We start from the raw sequence: 18035 nt of genomic DNA, 5'->3' as shown, positions 1-18035 counted from the left end.
CATAAGAGAAATGCAAATTAAAACCACTATGAAATATCACCTCAGAGTGATATTTCCTCAGAGTGAAATATACCTGTCAGAGTGGCTATCATCAATAAATCAACAAACAACAAGTGCTGGCAAGGATGTGGAGAAAGAGGAACCCTTTTGCATTGTTGGTGGGAATACAGGTTGGTGAGGCCACTGTGGAAAGCAGTATGGAGTTATCTCAAAAAATTAAAAATGGAACTGCCTTATGACCTAGCAACACCTCTTCTGTTAATTTATCTGAAGAAATCTGAAACACTAATTCAAAAGAATATAAGCACCCCTATGTTCACTGCAGCATTATTTAAAATAGCCAAGATTTGAAAGCAGCCCAAATATCCATCAGTAGATGAGTAGATAAAACAGCTATGGTATATTTATATGGTAAAATACTACTTAGCCATAAAAAAGATAATTTTACCCTTTGTGATAACATGGATGGACCTAGGGAACATTATACTAAGTGAAATAAGCCAGTCAGAGAAAGACAAATAGTATATGATTTCATTCATATGTGGAACAAACAACTAACAAGCAAAACAAAGACAGACTCATAGATAGAGAGCAGGTCGACAGCTCTGGGGGGTTGGAAAGTGCAGGGATGGAACAAAAAAGAAAAAGGATTCATGGACATAGACAGCAGTGTGGTGATTATAGGGGGGAGGGGAGTGGGTAGAGGTGGAAGAGGGTATAAAGGGGATAAATGGTAAATAAAAAATACAATGAAAAATAAAATAAAATATCCATGTGAAAGACAAAAGAAAGTCTGGGGAATGTCCAATGGAATGACTGTGTGCCCCCAAATTCATATGTTAAATCCTAATGTCCTATATGATGGTATTTGGAGATGGGACCTTTGGAAGGTGATTAGGTCATGAAGAGGGAGTCCTCATGAAGGGCATTACTGTTCTTACAAAAGAGACCCCAGAGAGCTCCTTCACCTCTTCTGCCATGTGAGGACATTGAGAAGACCACCAACCATCTACAACCAGAAAGAGAGCTCTCATTAGACACTAAATATATTGGCAACTTGATCTTGGACTTCCCAGCCCTCAGAACTGTGTGAGCTTAATTTTTGTTATTTATAAGCCCCCCATTCTATGGTATTTTTGTTGTAGCAGCCTGAATGGATTAAGAACATTTCAGATTAAAAGGTGTTAAACAGACATGACAACTAAAAGAAATATCTAATCCAAAGTGGACTCTGTATTAGAGGGGAAATGCTACAAAGGATATTGTTAGGTTAACTAACAAAACTGAAATGTAATGTATCAATGGAAATCATGAGGTTAGTAAGTGTGACACAGTAACTAGGAATATTCTCATTCATCAGGGTGAAGCTGACTCTCCAGGAAGAAAAGCCCAGATTTGTAGCTTTTGCACATTTCTGTGGTGTAAGAAACTCCCACCATAGCCAATTTCAAGCTATCAAAGGTTAACATGAAGCTAGCAAAATTCCTGAACAGTTAACAATCAACTCTGGTGCATCTGCAACCACTGTGAGGTTGTATAAGCCAGTTTTTTAGGAAATGCACGTGGGCCTCTTTAGAGGTGGAGGGCCATGATGCATGTCACTTACCCTCAGACACTCAGAAAATAACTATGTAGATACATTCACATCCAGATGCACACACAGTGAGCAAGTATGCACTAAGAGCAAACAGGGTAAAATGTAAACAACAGGTGAATCTGGGTAAAGTGTATCCAAGTGTTCCCTGCACTACTTTTACTTTTGTAACTATGTACTGAATATTATGTTGAAATAAAAACTTTTTTAATGTTCTAAATGTAAGTTTGAAAAAACAAAAATACCCAAAAAATAGAGGGAAAATTTCTAAATAAATAGGTTAGTACAAACATGTAAAATATTTCTGCTAACATTTCAAAAAGTAAAACTTCAAGAACCAAAAGTGAAATGAGTAGCAGTTATTTAAGTAACAGAGTCACATTAAAGAAAGATGGAGCTTATACTTCTTTGAAAAATTCAATAGCAATGATTTTTGACTGATGTGCTTCAAGAATTTTTAAAACATGAAATATCTGACTATTTAGTCAGGGGCACTGACTCCTTTTCCCTTAGACTGTCAAATTAAAAATATAACAATAACTGACAGAACAATAGTCATCTGGTGTGAATCAATTAGAATTACACCTATTTTTTGTCAGATAGGCAAAAAATATATTTTTCCATGAGCAGAAGAATTTCAGTAATTAGTTTCTGTATGCCATGAGATGAAAAAGGCTGAAAATCACTGCAGTAAAGAAACATAAATTAATGGTTAGTTATAGGTTCTAAGTGTTTGTAACAAGTTAAAGAAAGGGAGAAAACACAGCAGAAAGTTGTGTGGCACATCCCTCCTGCATGACAGCCCCACCACCGTGACCACCCCCTACCCCACAGCCATCTGGTTCAGGAGGAGAGTGCCACAGCTGACCACACATAGGACTTTCATAAGGGCACACAGAATTCAGAGTTTGGAGTGGAAAAGAGAACACAGGGCAGGGAAAAGCAGATCATGTCATACTCCAGAACAGCTTGGGCTCATCAGTTTTATCTTCTGATGTCCCCAAAGCAATATGCAATAGGAAAAAAAGTCAGTTCTTACTTTAATTTGGAGGGAAACCACTAAGAAGTGACTTGATAATAGACCCTTAATGTCTAACAATAACGTTATTTTCTATTGAGTTCCTCAATCATTTTACGAGTATAACGGGGTCAGCACTACTGACATTGTTTACCATCTCTATCTTGCTGTACACTGTTGTAGCTCCAGTTAAATGGATCAACAATGGTAGGTTTGGCCCAGAAAATCTAAATACTGAACAACAGAATACCCAATGAAGCCTTACATACTGCCTAGAAATACAAAGGGGCCTTCAGAATTGGTGCTGGTCTAATGACTCTGGCCAGTCCATGTGGGGCAAAACACAGGTGCTAAGCAGGCAAGTCCCATTCCAACTCCTAGCAGAACAGAAGGCTTGGAGGACCCTGTCAGCAGAATGCAGGCCCAGATAAGAGGCTCTACCTCCTATTCCCGGAGAAGGGTGCTTCTGGCATGATAGGATAGTAAAAAGCTAGGACAATTCCTGGGCAAGTGGAAAAGAGAAACTGAGATAAGAAAATTAAACAATTTGATCAACTTACAGCCAGCTAGTGAATTGCAAGACCTTATCTTCCCTAACCAAGGACACTTGAGAAGAAATGGTTCATACCTCTTCTCCATAACCAGGGAATACATAGCTTAAGTCACCCTGGTCTGGAAAATAGAGAACAGAGACTCAATTAACGACACTTGTGCCAACTAAACCTAAGAACACATGAAATTAGGGAAACAAACAACAACCGCCCCATTAAAGCCAGACAGATGCAAGATAAAAATAAAATAAAGCAGACCAGCCCTGGTTGGTATAGCTCAGTGGACTGAGTGCCGGCCTGTGAACAAGAGGGTCATTGGTTCAATTCCCAGTTAGGGCACACACCTGGGTTGCTGACCAGGCCCCTGGTGAGGGGCACATGAGAGGCAACCACACATTGATGTTTCTCTCCCTTTCTTTCTCCTTCTCTTACCCTCTCTTTGAAAGATAAATAAAATCTTAAAAGAAAAAGCAGACCAAAGAATAATCCCAAGCTCCCCTATACACTCATTTTGATGCTCTAGAATATTAAAAACACACCTAGAAAGCTAATGAATATTCTGCTAAAACCCTCCCCTAAGATTCTCACCTGCAAAAGAGATAAAAAGCCTCAAGAAAAAGACTGGGTGTGGGCTCGCTCTAGAGCAGGGGTGTCAAACTCTTTTTCACCAGAGGTTATATCAGTTTTGTGGCTGCCTTCAAAGGGCCAAAATAATTTTAAGGGCTGTATAAATGTAACTACTCCTTAACTGTTAAGGAGTTGAAATTACATTCGGCCCTTTGAAGGCAACCGTGAGGCTGATGTGGCCCCCGGTGAAAATGAGTTTGACACCCCTGCTCTAGAGCATGAACAATACCCCTTCTTAGGCATAAACTTTTGTTTCCTCCTAAACTCTAAGGATTCCCATGAGTCTGGCAACCAGGGAAGCAATGAGCAGCAGCAGCTCATCCTGGGCTTCCTCCTTGATCCTGTCTCCAAGGCCCCCTTTTTCTCTGACTTTCCAAGTAAGCTAAATGCAGTACAGCGTTGGCTCACTTCTTTCCTATAACGTTTTGAGGGAGCCAAAGCAGAGTACCACCTAACCTCTCTACTGTTTCTTCTACTCTAGGTCCTTCCTTTAATTCACTGTCCCCAGCTTTAATAAATGTACTCTCAAAACCACCTAGACTCGAGTTGTGAAATCTTTTCTATACAAAGGCAAGAACCCACACACTATAGGCTGGCCTTAGGCAGATTTGATTCCAGTCCCTGTCTGGTGGCAATGCCACCCCATATTGGATCACCCTTCATGTGGAGGCCAGGAGTAGCCTGCCAAGAATGCCAGGCCATTTCCTGGGCAAGACTGGGAGGGATGAAGCCTGCATACCACCACCCCAGTCTGAGCCAGATAGACCCTGATGACTTGCAGAGCCAGTCTGTTTCATGGTTTCCAGCATCCCATTCTTCTCAGGAGTGGCCTGGAGATGGACCACAGCCTTCTGAAAGAGGAGATCTCTAAAGGGAGGGCCAGGCTCTTAGAAAAAAAACCACCCCTCCTATAGGATGGGCTGGCAGGGGCCGTATGGGACAGGAGTGTATGAGGGCCCTGTGCACCAAAGACAAAAGTGAGGGCCTGGTCTGGTACAAGACAAAGAAAACCCTAAGACTCAGGAAGGTAAAGGGGTTGGATGGGGCACATACCCTGCACTTGAGCTCGTACTCCTTCAGGATCTCCTTGAACTGCTCCTCCTGGACCAAGAGTTCTGTGCTCTGTGGCTCCAGCTGGAGGTCATATCAGCAAAGGAAAATTATAGACAGGTCCTCAGGCCAGGTAGAATACATGCTGTTACCCCTTCATACTCTTTGTACAAGGTTCAGCATCTCCAAGTACAGCCCTCCAGTCCTTTCCTCCTCCTCCCCTCCTCTCCCTTTGTTTAAAAGGTCTCAGGGCACTAGTATGCTCCTGCCTTGGCCCCCCTGGGCCAACCCCTGCCTGCATGCTTCCCCAGTACAGCAACTTCTCTCTCCAACTCCTCCCCAGGTGATGGGCAGAGCCTCCAGGTGGGGGTGGGGACTTAACAGTGAGCACCAACCTCTAACCTCTCCTCCATGCCTCTTATCACTGACAACCTGTCACTGGGGTTGATGGTGCCAGCTGGCCCTGGTCTTGTCATTAAAAGCCAATATGCAAGTTGTTACCAGGGCATACTGACACCCCTGCATTGGCCTGAAGGGCAGGAAAACAGGGGGAAAGTCACTTTGCTAATTTTTCTCTCCATTCTAGAAGTTTAACAGAAAAAAACTAAATGCAGCCACCTAGGTATCTTTTTCAAGACCTGATGCTTTTTACCCAGCATCACAGGCTCTTCTCTAAAGACTAAAACTTAGCAAAAGGACTTGCCTTTTCTTTCAACACAAATTCCAGATCATTCTGCAGTTTCAGGACAAGCTTCTCTGATTCCGAAAGTTTTTCCACAACTTCAATAATCTCCTTCTGTAATCGACTGTTTTCCTACAAGACACAGGTTACAGGTTTGCCATGCTTTGAGAATGGAGAAGTGAGCTGTTGGTAGGTCTGTCTCCTCTTTAAGTGAAGACTTATTCCAAGTAGCACTCATAATCAGGGAAGAAACCTCATGGAATCTGGTACTCACTGCCTTGACACCATGTAGAGAAGGCTGTCCCAGGTGCCAATCCAGAGCATCTCAGGGACAGACCCCACGAAGCCCTCACCAATGCTCATTGCTTTTCTCATTGCCTCTGCTTCTCCCAATCCAAGTGCTCAGAAGGTAATGAGTATCATGAGAAAAGGCTAGTGGCAAGCCTTCTGAGCCATTTTCTAAATGAGGGATTTGAAACTGCACCACTACAGTTCAGATATCCACAAGGATACCAGTGAGGTTTCCCACAGGGAAAAAAAGAAAGGTGAAGACACAGTGTTGCAGAGAGCCAGGCAGACAGGGCGGGCAGCCCTGTGCATGCTGTTGTCAGATGCTCCTGGGGTACCTGGCTTTTCCTCCAGGAGACAGACTAAGAGAGGTAGGCAGGTGAGGAAAGAATCCATTTGCTCTGAGTTAGGAGAGGAAGAGGAAGGCAGGAACACAGGAGGGTCCCAGGGACAACTCACTGTACTCAAATGCAGGATGGGTGTGGACTTGAGGGATACTCACCAAAGCCCAGAAACCACATCTGCCCCAGCCTGCATCCAGAGGCAGCAGGTGGACTTTAAGTTTGCTCACCCCACAGGTGCTCTTGCCTCCAGGGGTATAGCAAAAAACTGGCTGCTCACCCTCCCTAACCTTGGTCCACAGACTTAGAACACAAAGCAAGAGGCCTGTGGGTCTCCCACTGTCCTGCTGTCCCAACAACTCAATAGCAGTGCCCATCCTAAAGAGGCAGGACCCTTTCTGCTCTGGTTGAGAAGTATGGTATCTCTATGGCTGCAGCAAATATTCCTTCATTTGAAATCCTAGGGATTTCTCTATTAAAGAAATGCAAACTTTTTAAGGCTAATAGGAAGAGTTGAATCCTTGACTAGGAAAATGTGGGGTGTGAGAAGAGGAACCTGCAGGTAACCTCATTTCTATATTTTCTTTTCTGGTTGGGGTGCTCTGGGGAGGCACCTCTCCCCTCTCCCTTTATTCTTGTCTCCTTACCTACCTTCAGGGCCAGGGTTAGCTTCTCCTGGAGGCTGGCCTCCTCAGCCTGCAGGTGCTCCAGGTCCTTCTCCAGCACAGCCCTCTGCCTGCAGGCCTGTTCCCAAAATAGCTCACGCTCCATCTCCACCTCAGACCGCAGGAGATTCAGCCTTTCTCTGTACTCCTGCTCCATGTGTCTGTAAGGCACACAACAGCATGTCACAATGGGCTTCCAAGGGTGCTGCTCAGGCCCACCTGGCTCTGCCTTTCCAGGGATACCTTTCCAGCCAACAAGACCTCTTTCTTCCCTGGAATACCCCTGTGTGGAACACTTGGCCACACTCTTAGATTCAGTGGTTCTTGCTTGACAGATGGGGTCACTGTTCCTCAGCCAAACTGCATGTATTCTGAGGCCAAGGGCCCTCATTTATATCCTAACTCTGGGACAGGAAGGTGGGTGCCCCTTCTCAGGGTTGAACAGAATTATTTAAAAAAAAAACAGGAGTTTTCTTCTTGAAAAACACTGAGGGCTGAAGAGCTATCAGTGCTGCATAAAGGTCACGTGAACACCAGGCTGCTTCAGAGTTAAAAAAGGCCCTGGTGGACCTTTGTCTCCCCTGGTTCTCAAAGAGGTAGCAACCTAAGGTCTCAGTGGCATCAATCAGGATGGTTAGAATCGGTCCTATGCACACTCAGGTGAGATCCCAAGGTTTCCAAATTTGTGAGAAGGCCGATGACAGCATATTGTTAAAAGGGCAATTCATAGACTACTGGAGGTATCAAGAAAAAGGGAAAAATGTGCTAGCAATTGCACTGTTGGCTTCTTTCGTAATTCTTTCAGTTCCTGACTTTTGTTTTTTTCTTTTTTTTAAAGAGAGGAAGGGAGGGAGAGAAACATCGATGTGAGAGAGAAACACTGACAGAACCCACAACCTAGGCATGTGCCTTGATGGGGAATTGAACTGGCAACCTTTCTCTTTGTGGTATGATGTGCAACCAACTAAGCCATACTGGTCAGGGCTTAGCTTCTGATTTTTTTAGTAATAATCTCACTCTGTGGAAATACACAGTGACTTAACATCTTATTTTGTAAAGTCAGGAAACTAAGGAGACTATCCAGATGAACAAAGTTAAACATCTGTAGCTACAAGAGTCAACAGTTTAAATTTTCTAGTTTTACCCACAGAAGCTTGCTCAGCAAGAAATGGTAAACAGGGAAGCTTATGGATGAACATAGCAAGGGAACCAACTAAACAGAGACAGTCAGTTGTTGACAAGAGCAGAAACAAAATCTAGTTATTTCTTAACTAAATGCTCCTTTGTGATGAATGCTCTACATGTTCCATACTGAGAGGGCTCAGCAGGGCCATGATCAGTGAATCTAGGTGGAAGTTAAGGTACCCATGGCCTATCTCCCCATAATGGGGCTTTGCAGCCTTGCAATACCACCTTTTAGTGAGACCGTGTTTATTTAGTTTCTCAGGTTTGATTGGAAATAGTTCTAAAAGTTTGGTGAAAGTATACTTAATTTTTATCTTTTCTAAAAATTCCCATCACCCTGTTATGAGTGCAGGACCTGGTGGAAGTGAGTTTGCATATGTGATTGCTCACACCCATACCTGCATTCATACCCATGCATTTGTACTCATACACTTATACCTACACATATTCCCACACACCCATGCCCCTTGATGCCATCCCTCACATACTCTTCAACACTATACAGAGGTGGGTGAGGATTCCAACTGGTGAACAGACCAATAACTAAACCTGCTGCGTTTGTCCTGCCCTAGCCAATCTCGGGAAGGAAAAGAGGACCCAGGCCTTTGGAAGTGGGAAGTGTTCAGACTAGATTTGAGGCTGCTCCCTCAGAGGCTGTGATACATGGAAAAGTGGCAATTCTAGGAGAGATAGTCAGGGCTCTCTCCATGAACCCTGGGTATGTGGAGGGGGAGCCATGGGGCTCTCGTGAGTGGACCTAGGATGGTGGTTATGTGGCTCTGGACAACCCCATCCTGGGAAAGTGACAAGCTGTCTACCTCTCAGGGCTCCTCTTGTTTAAAGGTCCATTTCATATACCCTCAGGATAAAACAGGTCTGGGCCTATCCTCCCTTAGAAATAGCATAAAATAAAGAGAGAGAAACCTGGGGTTTAAACTTCAGGCCACACTAGTTGTTTGTGGACAAGTTAACTATAACTGTTCCAAGACTCAATTTCTTTGATTTAAAAATGGAAATAAAATGATCTATTTGTGGTTATGGTGGTCAGTAAGTCAAGGAACACCTGGCACATGACAGGAGCTTCATGACACAATAGTAGTTTTATAGGCCAGGAGTTCCTTCTTATAGGGCTGAAACCCATCTGCTCAACATCTAGACCCCTGGCTGCACAGTGGAGGTGCCAGGGTGTCTTTGGTGAAAAAGGAATAGGCTCTTTGTTTTAAACCCCACTGTTTAATGCACAGGTGGCAAACACAAGGCCCACGGGCTGAATCCAGCCCTCTACCTTGTTTTATCTGGCCTGGCACCTTGTTTCTACTTGGAGGCAGTGCCAAGCTCCTTGCCCCTAGTTAAGGAACAGTTACATTTATACAGTCCTAAAATTACATTCGGCCCTTTGAAGGCAACTGTAATGCTGATGTGGCCCCTGGTGAAAATGAATTTGACATCCCTGGTCTAATAGGATACAGTCAACTGGCATCATGTGGCTATCAACATCCCTCCTATCTGCTGTGCCTGCCCTGCAGACCCTCAGAGCCCCAGGTAAGCCAGGTATACCCATAGGCTCCTTCAATTTCTCCCTGATACCTCTCTTCCTCATGAAAAATGAGGCTGCAGAGTGAGAGTTTCATAGTCATGGCACATGGCAAAGGCAAGTCCTTATCAGGATTATCCTTAAAAGCCACATATAAGGAAAAGTTGGGCAGGTGAAAGTCCCTTGAAATCCCTACACCCAACCCAGGATCATGTGGGGGTTTTATGTACATCATACCATGACATCAACAAACCTTGCCAAGAGGGCTGTTGTAAGAAAAGTGTTACCCTTCAAGTGTCACAGCCACATGCAACAGGGTTTATGCTGTGTTTATGACCACAGCCTTGGCCAGTGGCAGCCCTATATCTACTACCTGCCCTCAGCTGTGGCTGGGGAATGTGGCTTGGCCCTGGTGCCAAGAAGCTGCAGCTCTAGGCTCAGACACCACTGGCAGGACCTACTTGATCTTCTTCTCTGTAAGTTGTTCCAGTGTAGAGTGGCAATCGTCCATTTCTTTCACAAGTTCCAGGTTTCTCTTCTCAGCTTTCTCTAGATCCTGCCTTGCCTTGTCTCGCTCCCTCACCATCTGCTCTACTTGACCCCTGCCGCAGGAAAAAAAACAGGGTTAATGGTACACATGTTCAGGGGTCAGTGAGCTCTGTGTGTGCATAAATGATAAAAAGAGCTGGCATTTGCTGGGTGCATGGGATGGCCCAGTGCTGTGCCATGCTCTAAGTTCACGCCACCACCAACCATCTCCTAAAGAGATTTGTACAATTACTATGCTCATTTTACAGGTGTACACACTTAGAGAGAGATTAAATGAATTGCCAAGGGAAAGTTCTAGAAGGTTTCTGAACCAAAGAAGTCAAGCCTAAAGGCTTAAAGTGTGCCACACCTCCAGACAGCCACAGAACAGATGAGAATTTATCTGTGTGCCCTCAAGTCTACAGCTGGGACTTTGTCCCTAGGAATCCCCAGCACCTAATCTGGGGTTGGACACATGAGGGGAAAAGGCTGGCCATCTAATATCCTGTCTGTTCACAGCCCCAACACCTATAGCCTGGCATCTGAGTGAGTATAAAATGAGTCACCCAGAACAGAAGGCCATCTGTATGTATGGGCCTCAATCTGTCCAGTCACAACCTCCCCTGCCTGCCAGGAGACTCTCGATTCACCCCTAGGACTCACTATTCTGGTGACAATTTCTCCCACTGAAGGAGCACAGAGCTTCCCCCTGGCCACCACCCTTGAGCATGAATATTCGGCTAAATCAAAACTGAGCCTAATTAAAGTGGAATGTATTTTTGGCCTGTCCCTTAGCATTTGGTGACAATATCTGAAGAATACTGCTTTTTCCTCTTTAGCCAGCCACCCAGACCTGAGTGCACTCTGGCTGCTCTTAGAAGCACATTCTGCTGACTAGGTGGGATAAGTGTCAAGTTCAAATCCTTCTCTTTGGAATCTTGCTAAAAGGAACTTTGATATAGAGTTCTAAGATTCTTACCAAGTAAGAAAGAAGGCCAGTCACCCTTAAATTATCTGGCCACAAAAGCCCAAGCAGCAGCCACTGCTGCTTGACTTATGGCTCCTTGTATGACATTTATACACAAGTCCACGATAGGCACCCCATCAGGCCTCACTCAAACCACACATATAGAAAAAACTTGAGGGACAAGGAGACCTCATCTTTCTTACTGTTCAGCTTTTTCACTGTCCCACTGAGAGCACCAGCTAAAGAAAAGCCAGTGGGAAATGTTCAACCCCCTTCACGGGACTGGCTACTTGGGGTAGATGAGGGCAGAATGCCAGTGTCCTTGGATACCTCCTACCAGGCCAGCTGGGCCAACTGATTCCCCATGCCCACCCCAACAACATTAGGGCTCTTACTGGCAGAATCTCAGCTCCTGGCGGTAGCAGGACAAAGCCACCTGCTGAGTGGCACCATGGATCATCATGAGCTCATTCTCAAGGGCCCAGGTCAGCTCCAAAAGATTCACCTTCTCATCCACACTGAAGTCAAGGCTCTGGAAATAGCAAGGCCCAACAGACAAAACAGGATGAGTGGCTTCTCCAAACATTTCCTAGCTCTCTTAGAGTCAGTCCAGGCTGTGATCCATGCTATACTATAGGCAGCACCTCCCACATTTCAGTCAGCAGTCTTTGCGCCTCTCATACATGACTCTCCCCAACCCATGTAACTCTGGTGTCCAACCAGCCCCACCTCATCCCTATGAATGTCCAGTTCTCCCTCCTTCACAGTCACTGCTTCAGGGGTAGGTATGACCCAGGTTGGACAGATCTCCCCTCCCTGGAAAAGTGACTTACACAAAAGGGGGCATGTCCCAAGTAGAGGACTTCATGGGGATTGACAGGAGGCTCAGGGAGAGAGGCCTTTTCCTTGTGAAATCAGTTGTTGTAAGGTCTTGGGAAGCTGAATGAGGAGACCTGAGGCCAACACCAACAAGAAGCAAGCAGAGGGATGGAAGGGATTCCTAACAACAACGTGGAGAGCCAAGGATCCTAAGACCTTACATCTTTTTCCTGTGTGTCCCACTTGGTTGGGCCCTTAAGAGCTTTCTCTCTGCTTATGCTATTGTAAGTTGGGTTTTTGCCATTTCACACTAGCAGAATCCTGTCTGGTATGTCTCTATAAAACATATGTATGGATAAGGTAATTCTGTTTGTGGAAAAATGATCTATCAGAGAGAGATAAGCCATGGCTAAGAGTTTCAGAGAGGGGAGCAGCCTTTCCCCCTTAGATTTTGAAAATAAAAGAACAATTTTCATTTTAGGTATAGTACCACAGGGGGAAGAAGAACACCCATATGGACCTCTGCTTGACTGCCCAACAGCTAGCACTTAGCCGCATTTGCATTTTAGTCTTGCATTGAGTGTTCTTGACTTCTGGCTCCTTGCATGACATTTATACACAAGTCCATGGTAGGCACCCCATCAGGGCCTACAGAGAAAGAGTCACAGCATTCTCAGCTCACATGTAGGATGTTCTTTTTTTAAACTTACAAAATAGAAACTTGAACATCTACTGCTTCCTCGCTTCCCAAAGTGATTCTGAAGAGAAATTATATTAAGGGAGTAATTTGGGAGGCTCAAGGTACTATTATTACACAAGGGCAAACTTCCCAGCAATAATCTCACAAGACAAAGTGCCATGACATAACTGGTCACAGCAGCAGCTTCCTGATTAAGACGGAATCATTAAAAACCCCATGGCACAGGTAGGAACTAGCTTTTATAATGGCCCCAGTGCTCCTCACCTCTTAGTATTTATGCTATGTATTCCCCTCCTACATTGAGTAGTGGAGAGCTGTGTAACCCACAGCATGTGGAAGAAGTAATGGCATGTGACTTCAAAGGCTTGGGCATGGAATGCAGGCAGCCTCTTCCTTGTTCTCTTGTATCACACTCCAGGGAAGCCAGCTGCTATGTTGTGAGGATGCTCAAGCAGCCTTAGGGAGAGACCCATGTGGTGAGGAACAGGCCATTTTCAGGCATGTGTGCTTGTTGTTGGTGGCAGGGCCAGCAGCCTAAGGTCTGACCACTGATTTCACAGGTAAGCAGTTATCCAGAGTCACGGGCAAAAGGGTCCTGACTTTGTGTGTCAGGGCACTCAGACCACTTGACAGACTCGCTGGTGCTTCCACCCTGTCTATGTATCATCAGGAAGCTACTCCACCTGTCAAGTGAGATGGAAACAACTTCAGGGCTGTGTGAGGAGTAAACACAGTCATACATTTAACTAGTCCTTGCTTGGTGCCCTGTTCAATACACATCTCTGCCTTTTAATATAATAGGATCAAATCCTGAATGTAACTGGTAAATTATAAATTGCTAAAGAAAGGAAAATATTCAGTCCTGCCTGGATAGCTCAGCTGGTTAGACTGTTGTCCTGATATACCAGCGTTGCAGGTTTGATCTCCAGTTAGGGCATATGTAAGAAGCTACCAATGAATGTAGCAATGAGTGGAACAACAAAGTGATGTCTCTCTCACTTTCAGTCCCTTTCTCTATCTCAAGTCAACAAATTTTTAAAAAGAGGGAAATATTCTCTGATAACAGGAAAGCAATAAAAAGTAAGTTCTGAAATGTCAGAGGCAAGGTTAAGACTCACCATTGATCAGAATATGATGGCAGCCAGCCCACCTCCAAATGCCAGGGGTTCAGGAACAAGATTTCAGAGAGAATTTGAAAATTGTGAGCCCCTTAAATCCTTGCCCTTCCTGAGGGCCAATTCCTGGGATCTGGCCTCAGCCTCTTGTTCTCAGAAGTTTTGAGGACCAACTGTCCAGGTCTGGCCTTGCCATTTGGGTTCTGCCTAAGGCTGCTGGGTTGCTAGGCTTGGCAAAAGCTGAGTTTAGCCCTAGGAGGGTCTGGCCCAAGGATCCAGGTAGACTGTCTTACAGGCTGTCTTTGGGATCCTTCATGTATTGTTTGTTCATGTTAATAAGGACATTTTTGGAGGCAATGTGACAGAACCTGTTAAGAGTTAAAATGTGTAACTTCAGGAATCTAGCCTACAGATATACCAGCATTATTAGCAGGAGGATATATCAATATTTTCAATGACCAGATTTATAATAGGAAAAACCTACATGTCCAACAATAAAGAAAAGGTAAGACAACTTAGCAAGATACACAGTATAATGCCAATTTTACAAAAAAAATTAAAAACTGGAATGTCTAAATACATATTTCTTTTTTGTGCCAAGGAAAAGCTCTGTAGAATGAATGCCCACTAAGCCATTAGTTGTTGCCACTCCTGGAGAATGGGAGCAAAGTGAGGGGTAGGCTTTACTATCTTATAGATTTCTATAGAGTTGATATTTTTTGTTATAATGGGAGATGAAATTTGGAAATGAAAATAATCAGTCTAGCTCACCACACATCCCCCCAGCATTTTCCCAGGGTCTGACCCTGTAGCCCCAAGGGAGGTATGTCTGGCCCCTAGGAAGAGGTTTGGCCCTATCTGAGGACAGCTCCTGGACCAGTCCCTGAAAGAAAATGGAAGAGCTAGGGAGGAGGCAGCCAGGCAGCGAGTCTCCCCATGCCTGATCTAGTGCAGGAGGGTGTGGGGTGAGCAGGGGCTGTGAAAGAAGAAGAGCTCAATAAGCTGGGCTGGTAGCTCTGGGTAGAAATGCTCAGATTTCTGTGGCAGTGATGTCCACTGAGACATCTCCACCACAAGAACGATGTCTGCACCACCTTATTTGTGGGATTGACCTCCCTCATCTAGAAAAAGAAACCTATCTTCAAATGGATTCATTTCAGGCTGTTGTTTCCTCTGCTTTTTATTTATTATCTTTTAGGTGAAAATTTCCTATATTTTAATAGCAAAAAATTCTTTTAAAGAAGGGATTCCAACTGGCCTTCCCTATGTGGGGTTCCTTACACCCTGTGTCTGCAGGGTGCTCTGCCCAGCCTCTTCTGTGGGCAGATGGCCCCCCAGGTACCCTGCCTGGCCTCATACAGCCTGGACACCTCCCATTGGGACGAGCTGTGAATGACTAGTTCCAAACCTGCAGAACCTCTCTGCCATTCTGAATCCCCTCCTGGGCCCACAGAGCAATGAGCTGCTCAGGAAAGGCAAAGCCGGTGCCATTGTCAATGCTGCAGAAGAGGTGCGGGCCTGAGCACATGGACATGAGAGATGATGTTGTGCTGGTGTGGCAGCCACCCTCCTTCAGGACCTGCACATGGGGAACAGGGAGACACCTGTGAGCATAAGGTTTTCCTGAAGCATGTCTGCTCATCTTTTAACATTTTTGTACCTCACCAGCCTGTGCTTGACTCTTCACTATTTCATTGAGGCCTCATAAAAACAGCTCACAGACAAGGAAACAAAGGTACAGCACCATTGCACAATTCCCAAGATCACACAGCATTGCTCCCCACTGTGTGTGAGAAGCCCTTCATATACCAGTTTGACCCTTTCTTGAGGATCCTAGGTACCTCCTCTCCTACCATCCACCCAAGGCCTTGAGCAAAGAACATGTCCCAGCACAAGAGACAATGGCCTGACTGGTAAGCATGCACTGCTTAGTGCGAGACCTGAAGAAGTTTAACATCTTTCCCTTGAATCAGTAATGGTGTACACCTGGCCAGGCAAAAGAAGGAAATTAGGAAATGCATTCTGCAGAAATAAACACAAAACAAAGTTAGAGAAGAGGTGGAACAGCCCAAACATTTCCTCAGGACGCAGAAACAGAATCTCAGGGAGTTTAAGATAAGGCAGACAAATTTGGCCCAAAGCTGACCTGTTAGGCTTAGGTGCTGTAAGAATTCACAGGGAAATATTATTTCCCTTGTTATTTTCTGCCCCAGCTGACGCCATTCAGAGCAAGCATTTGCTGTTTAGGGCCACAGGAAGGAGCAGTAGCAGCCCCTTCCTGTAGGCCACTGAGGTCCTGCCACACCTTCAGGGACATCATCCTTGCCAGCCTTCTTTCATCCCTCATCACAGGCTCTAGTGGCTCCCTGCTCTTCCTGAACATTCCAAGCCTGTCCAGTTGCTTAAAACACTCCCCCGATGCTTCCATGGCTGGTCTCTTGCTCGGGGCTTTGTTCAGATGGCATTCCCTCCCTTGCCAGACTACTACCTCCCCTAACAGCACCACTTTTTCAGCAGGGACTCACTAGTCTGTATATCATCTGCCTCTCCTGTGGATATAGCAGCAACCTGCCCTCATGTACTCTCAGCTGTGTCCCTACCACTCCACAAACAGTTAAGGACTGGGTACTCACTAAGCTGTGCTGGACAGTTTACAGCCCTACAAGGCAGGCATTTTACCTTGTTTACAGAAGGGGAGAGGGAGCTCAAGAATACATGGCCACCATGGAGAAACTCAGGATACCCAAATGCGGCCATATCACCCTAAGCTCCCTCCATCTGCTTCCTCTCTGAGAACTGTGAGCTTGGGAACAGGGGCTGCCACATGAGGCCTAGACAGAGCTGAGGCAAATCTCTGTGTCACACATCTGAGGGCCAAGCACTGCTATGTGATGCCAGAACCACATGCACATGATGTGACACCTTCCACCCTACAGCCATGTCAGCTTGGACAGTCTTCCTGGACAATCAGGTCTTGTTGCTTGGGCCACTGGCATCTGACCAATGGTGGGGGTCCTACTTAGCCTGGCTCCTGCTCCCATGGCTCAAACCCCTCTCCAGTTGTGTTTCCATATCAGTAAATGGGAAGAGGAGTGGCTCCACCTTAGAGGAGGCAATCACCCTCCACTAGCTCTGAGCATGACTAATGGGACTTTACTGCAGTCTCTGACCTGCAATATGCGGCCTGATAACTTCCCACTGCTCTCCTAGTTTTTCCTTTTTATTAAATTTACTGGGATGATTAACAAAGTTATACAGGTTTCAGGTGCACATTTCTAGAACACATCATCTGTACACTGTACTGTGGGTTCAGTACCCCAAGTCAAGTCTTGGTCCATCACCATTTATCTCTCCTATTTCTTCCTTCCTCTCCCCACTCCCCCATCCCTGGCAATCACCACACTGTTGTCAACATCCATGAGATTTTTCTCTTTTTCTTTTTTGCTCAATTCCTCCCACGACCACACCTGGCCTCACCACCTCAACTGCTGTAAGCCTATTCTCTATGTATGAGTCTCTCTCTAGTTTGCTTCCACATATGAGTGAAATATGGCACTTGTCTTTCTCTCACTGGCTTATCTTACTTAGTATAATGCTTTCCAGGACCATCCATTCATCCATGCTGTCATAAATGATAAAATTTCCTTCTTTCTAATGGCTAAGTGGTATTCCATTAGGTAAATGTACCACAGCCTTCTAACCCACCAATCTACTGATGAAAATTCGGGCTACTTCCAAATTTTGGCTACTGTAAATGATGCTACAGTGAATATAGGAGTACATACATTCTTTTGAATTAGTGTTTTGTGTTGTGTCACATAAATTCCAGGAATTGGAATTGCTGGGTCATAACGCAGTTCCATTTTTTAATTTTTTGAGGTAACTGCTTTCCAGAGTGGCTGAGACCAATCTGAATTTCCACCAACAGTACACAAAGGTTTCCTTTTGTCCACAGCCTCACCAATACTTTCTGTTGATTTACTGATGATAGCCAGTCTGACAGGTGTGATGATGTATCTCATTGTAATTTTAATTTACGTTTCTCTGATGATTAGTTATGTTAGGCATATTTTCATATGTCTATTGGCCATCTGTATGTCCTCTATAGAGAAGTGTCTATTCAGGTCCTTTGACAGTTTTTTTTTTTTTTAATTTTAACCATTGTTCAAGTACAGTTTTCTGCCTTTTACTCCCATTCCAGCCCATGCACACATCCTTCCCCACTTCCATCCCATTACCACCCCCTCCACTAGTTTTTGTCCATGTGTCCTCTATATTTGTTCCTATAAACCCTTCCCATCCTCCCTTGAAATTCCCCCTTCTCTCCCCTCTGGTCACTGTCAGTCTGTTATCAATTTCAGTGTCTTTGGT

General features: G+C 45.0%; 1 protein-coding gene across 8 annotated transcripts in view; it reads right to left on the bottom strand.

Moving 5' to 3' along the window:
* Positions 1 to 18035, bottom strand: part of NINL (ninein like) — a 221110-nt gene that overhangs the window by 59171 nt on the left and 143904 nt on the right. For 7 of the 8 annotated variants that reach the window (XM_036009413.1, XM_028523570.2, XM_036009414.1 and 4 more), the window contains 6 exons: positions 15073 to 15243; positions 11426 to 11562; positions 9997 to 10137; positions 6803 to 6977; positions 5544 to 5654; positions 4844 to 4924 (listed from right to left, as the gene is read on the bottom strand). In XM_036009413.1, the coding sequence (XP_035865306.1) occupies positions 4844 to 4924; positions 5544 to 5654; positions 6803 to 6977; positions 9997 to 10137; positions 11426 to 11562; positions 15073 to 15243 (816 nt within the window). The remainder of the gene's footprint in view (positions 1 to 4843; positions 4925 to 5543; positions 5655 to 6802; positions 6978 to 9996; positions 10138 to 11425; positions 11563 to 15072; positions 15244 to 18035) is intronic. The other variant, XM_036009416.1, reaches the window with a different exon arrangement.

The sequence above is a fragment of the Phyllostomus discolor genome, chromosome 9 (genome assembly GCF_004126475.2).
Source record: "Phyllostomus discolor isolate MPI-MPIP mPhyDis1 chromosome 9, mPhyDis1.pri.v3, whole genome shotgun sequence".
In the NCBI taxonomy this organism is placed as follows: domain Eukaryota; kingdom Metazoa; phylum Chordata; class Mammalia; order Chiroptera; family Phyllostomidae; genus Phyllostomus; species Phyllostomus discolor.
This window is presented reverse-complemented; position numbering and strand designations above follow the sequence as displayed.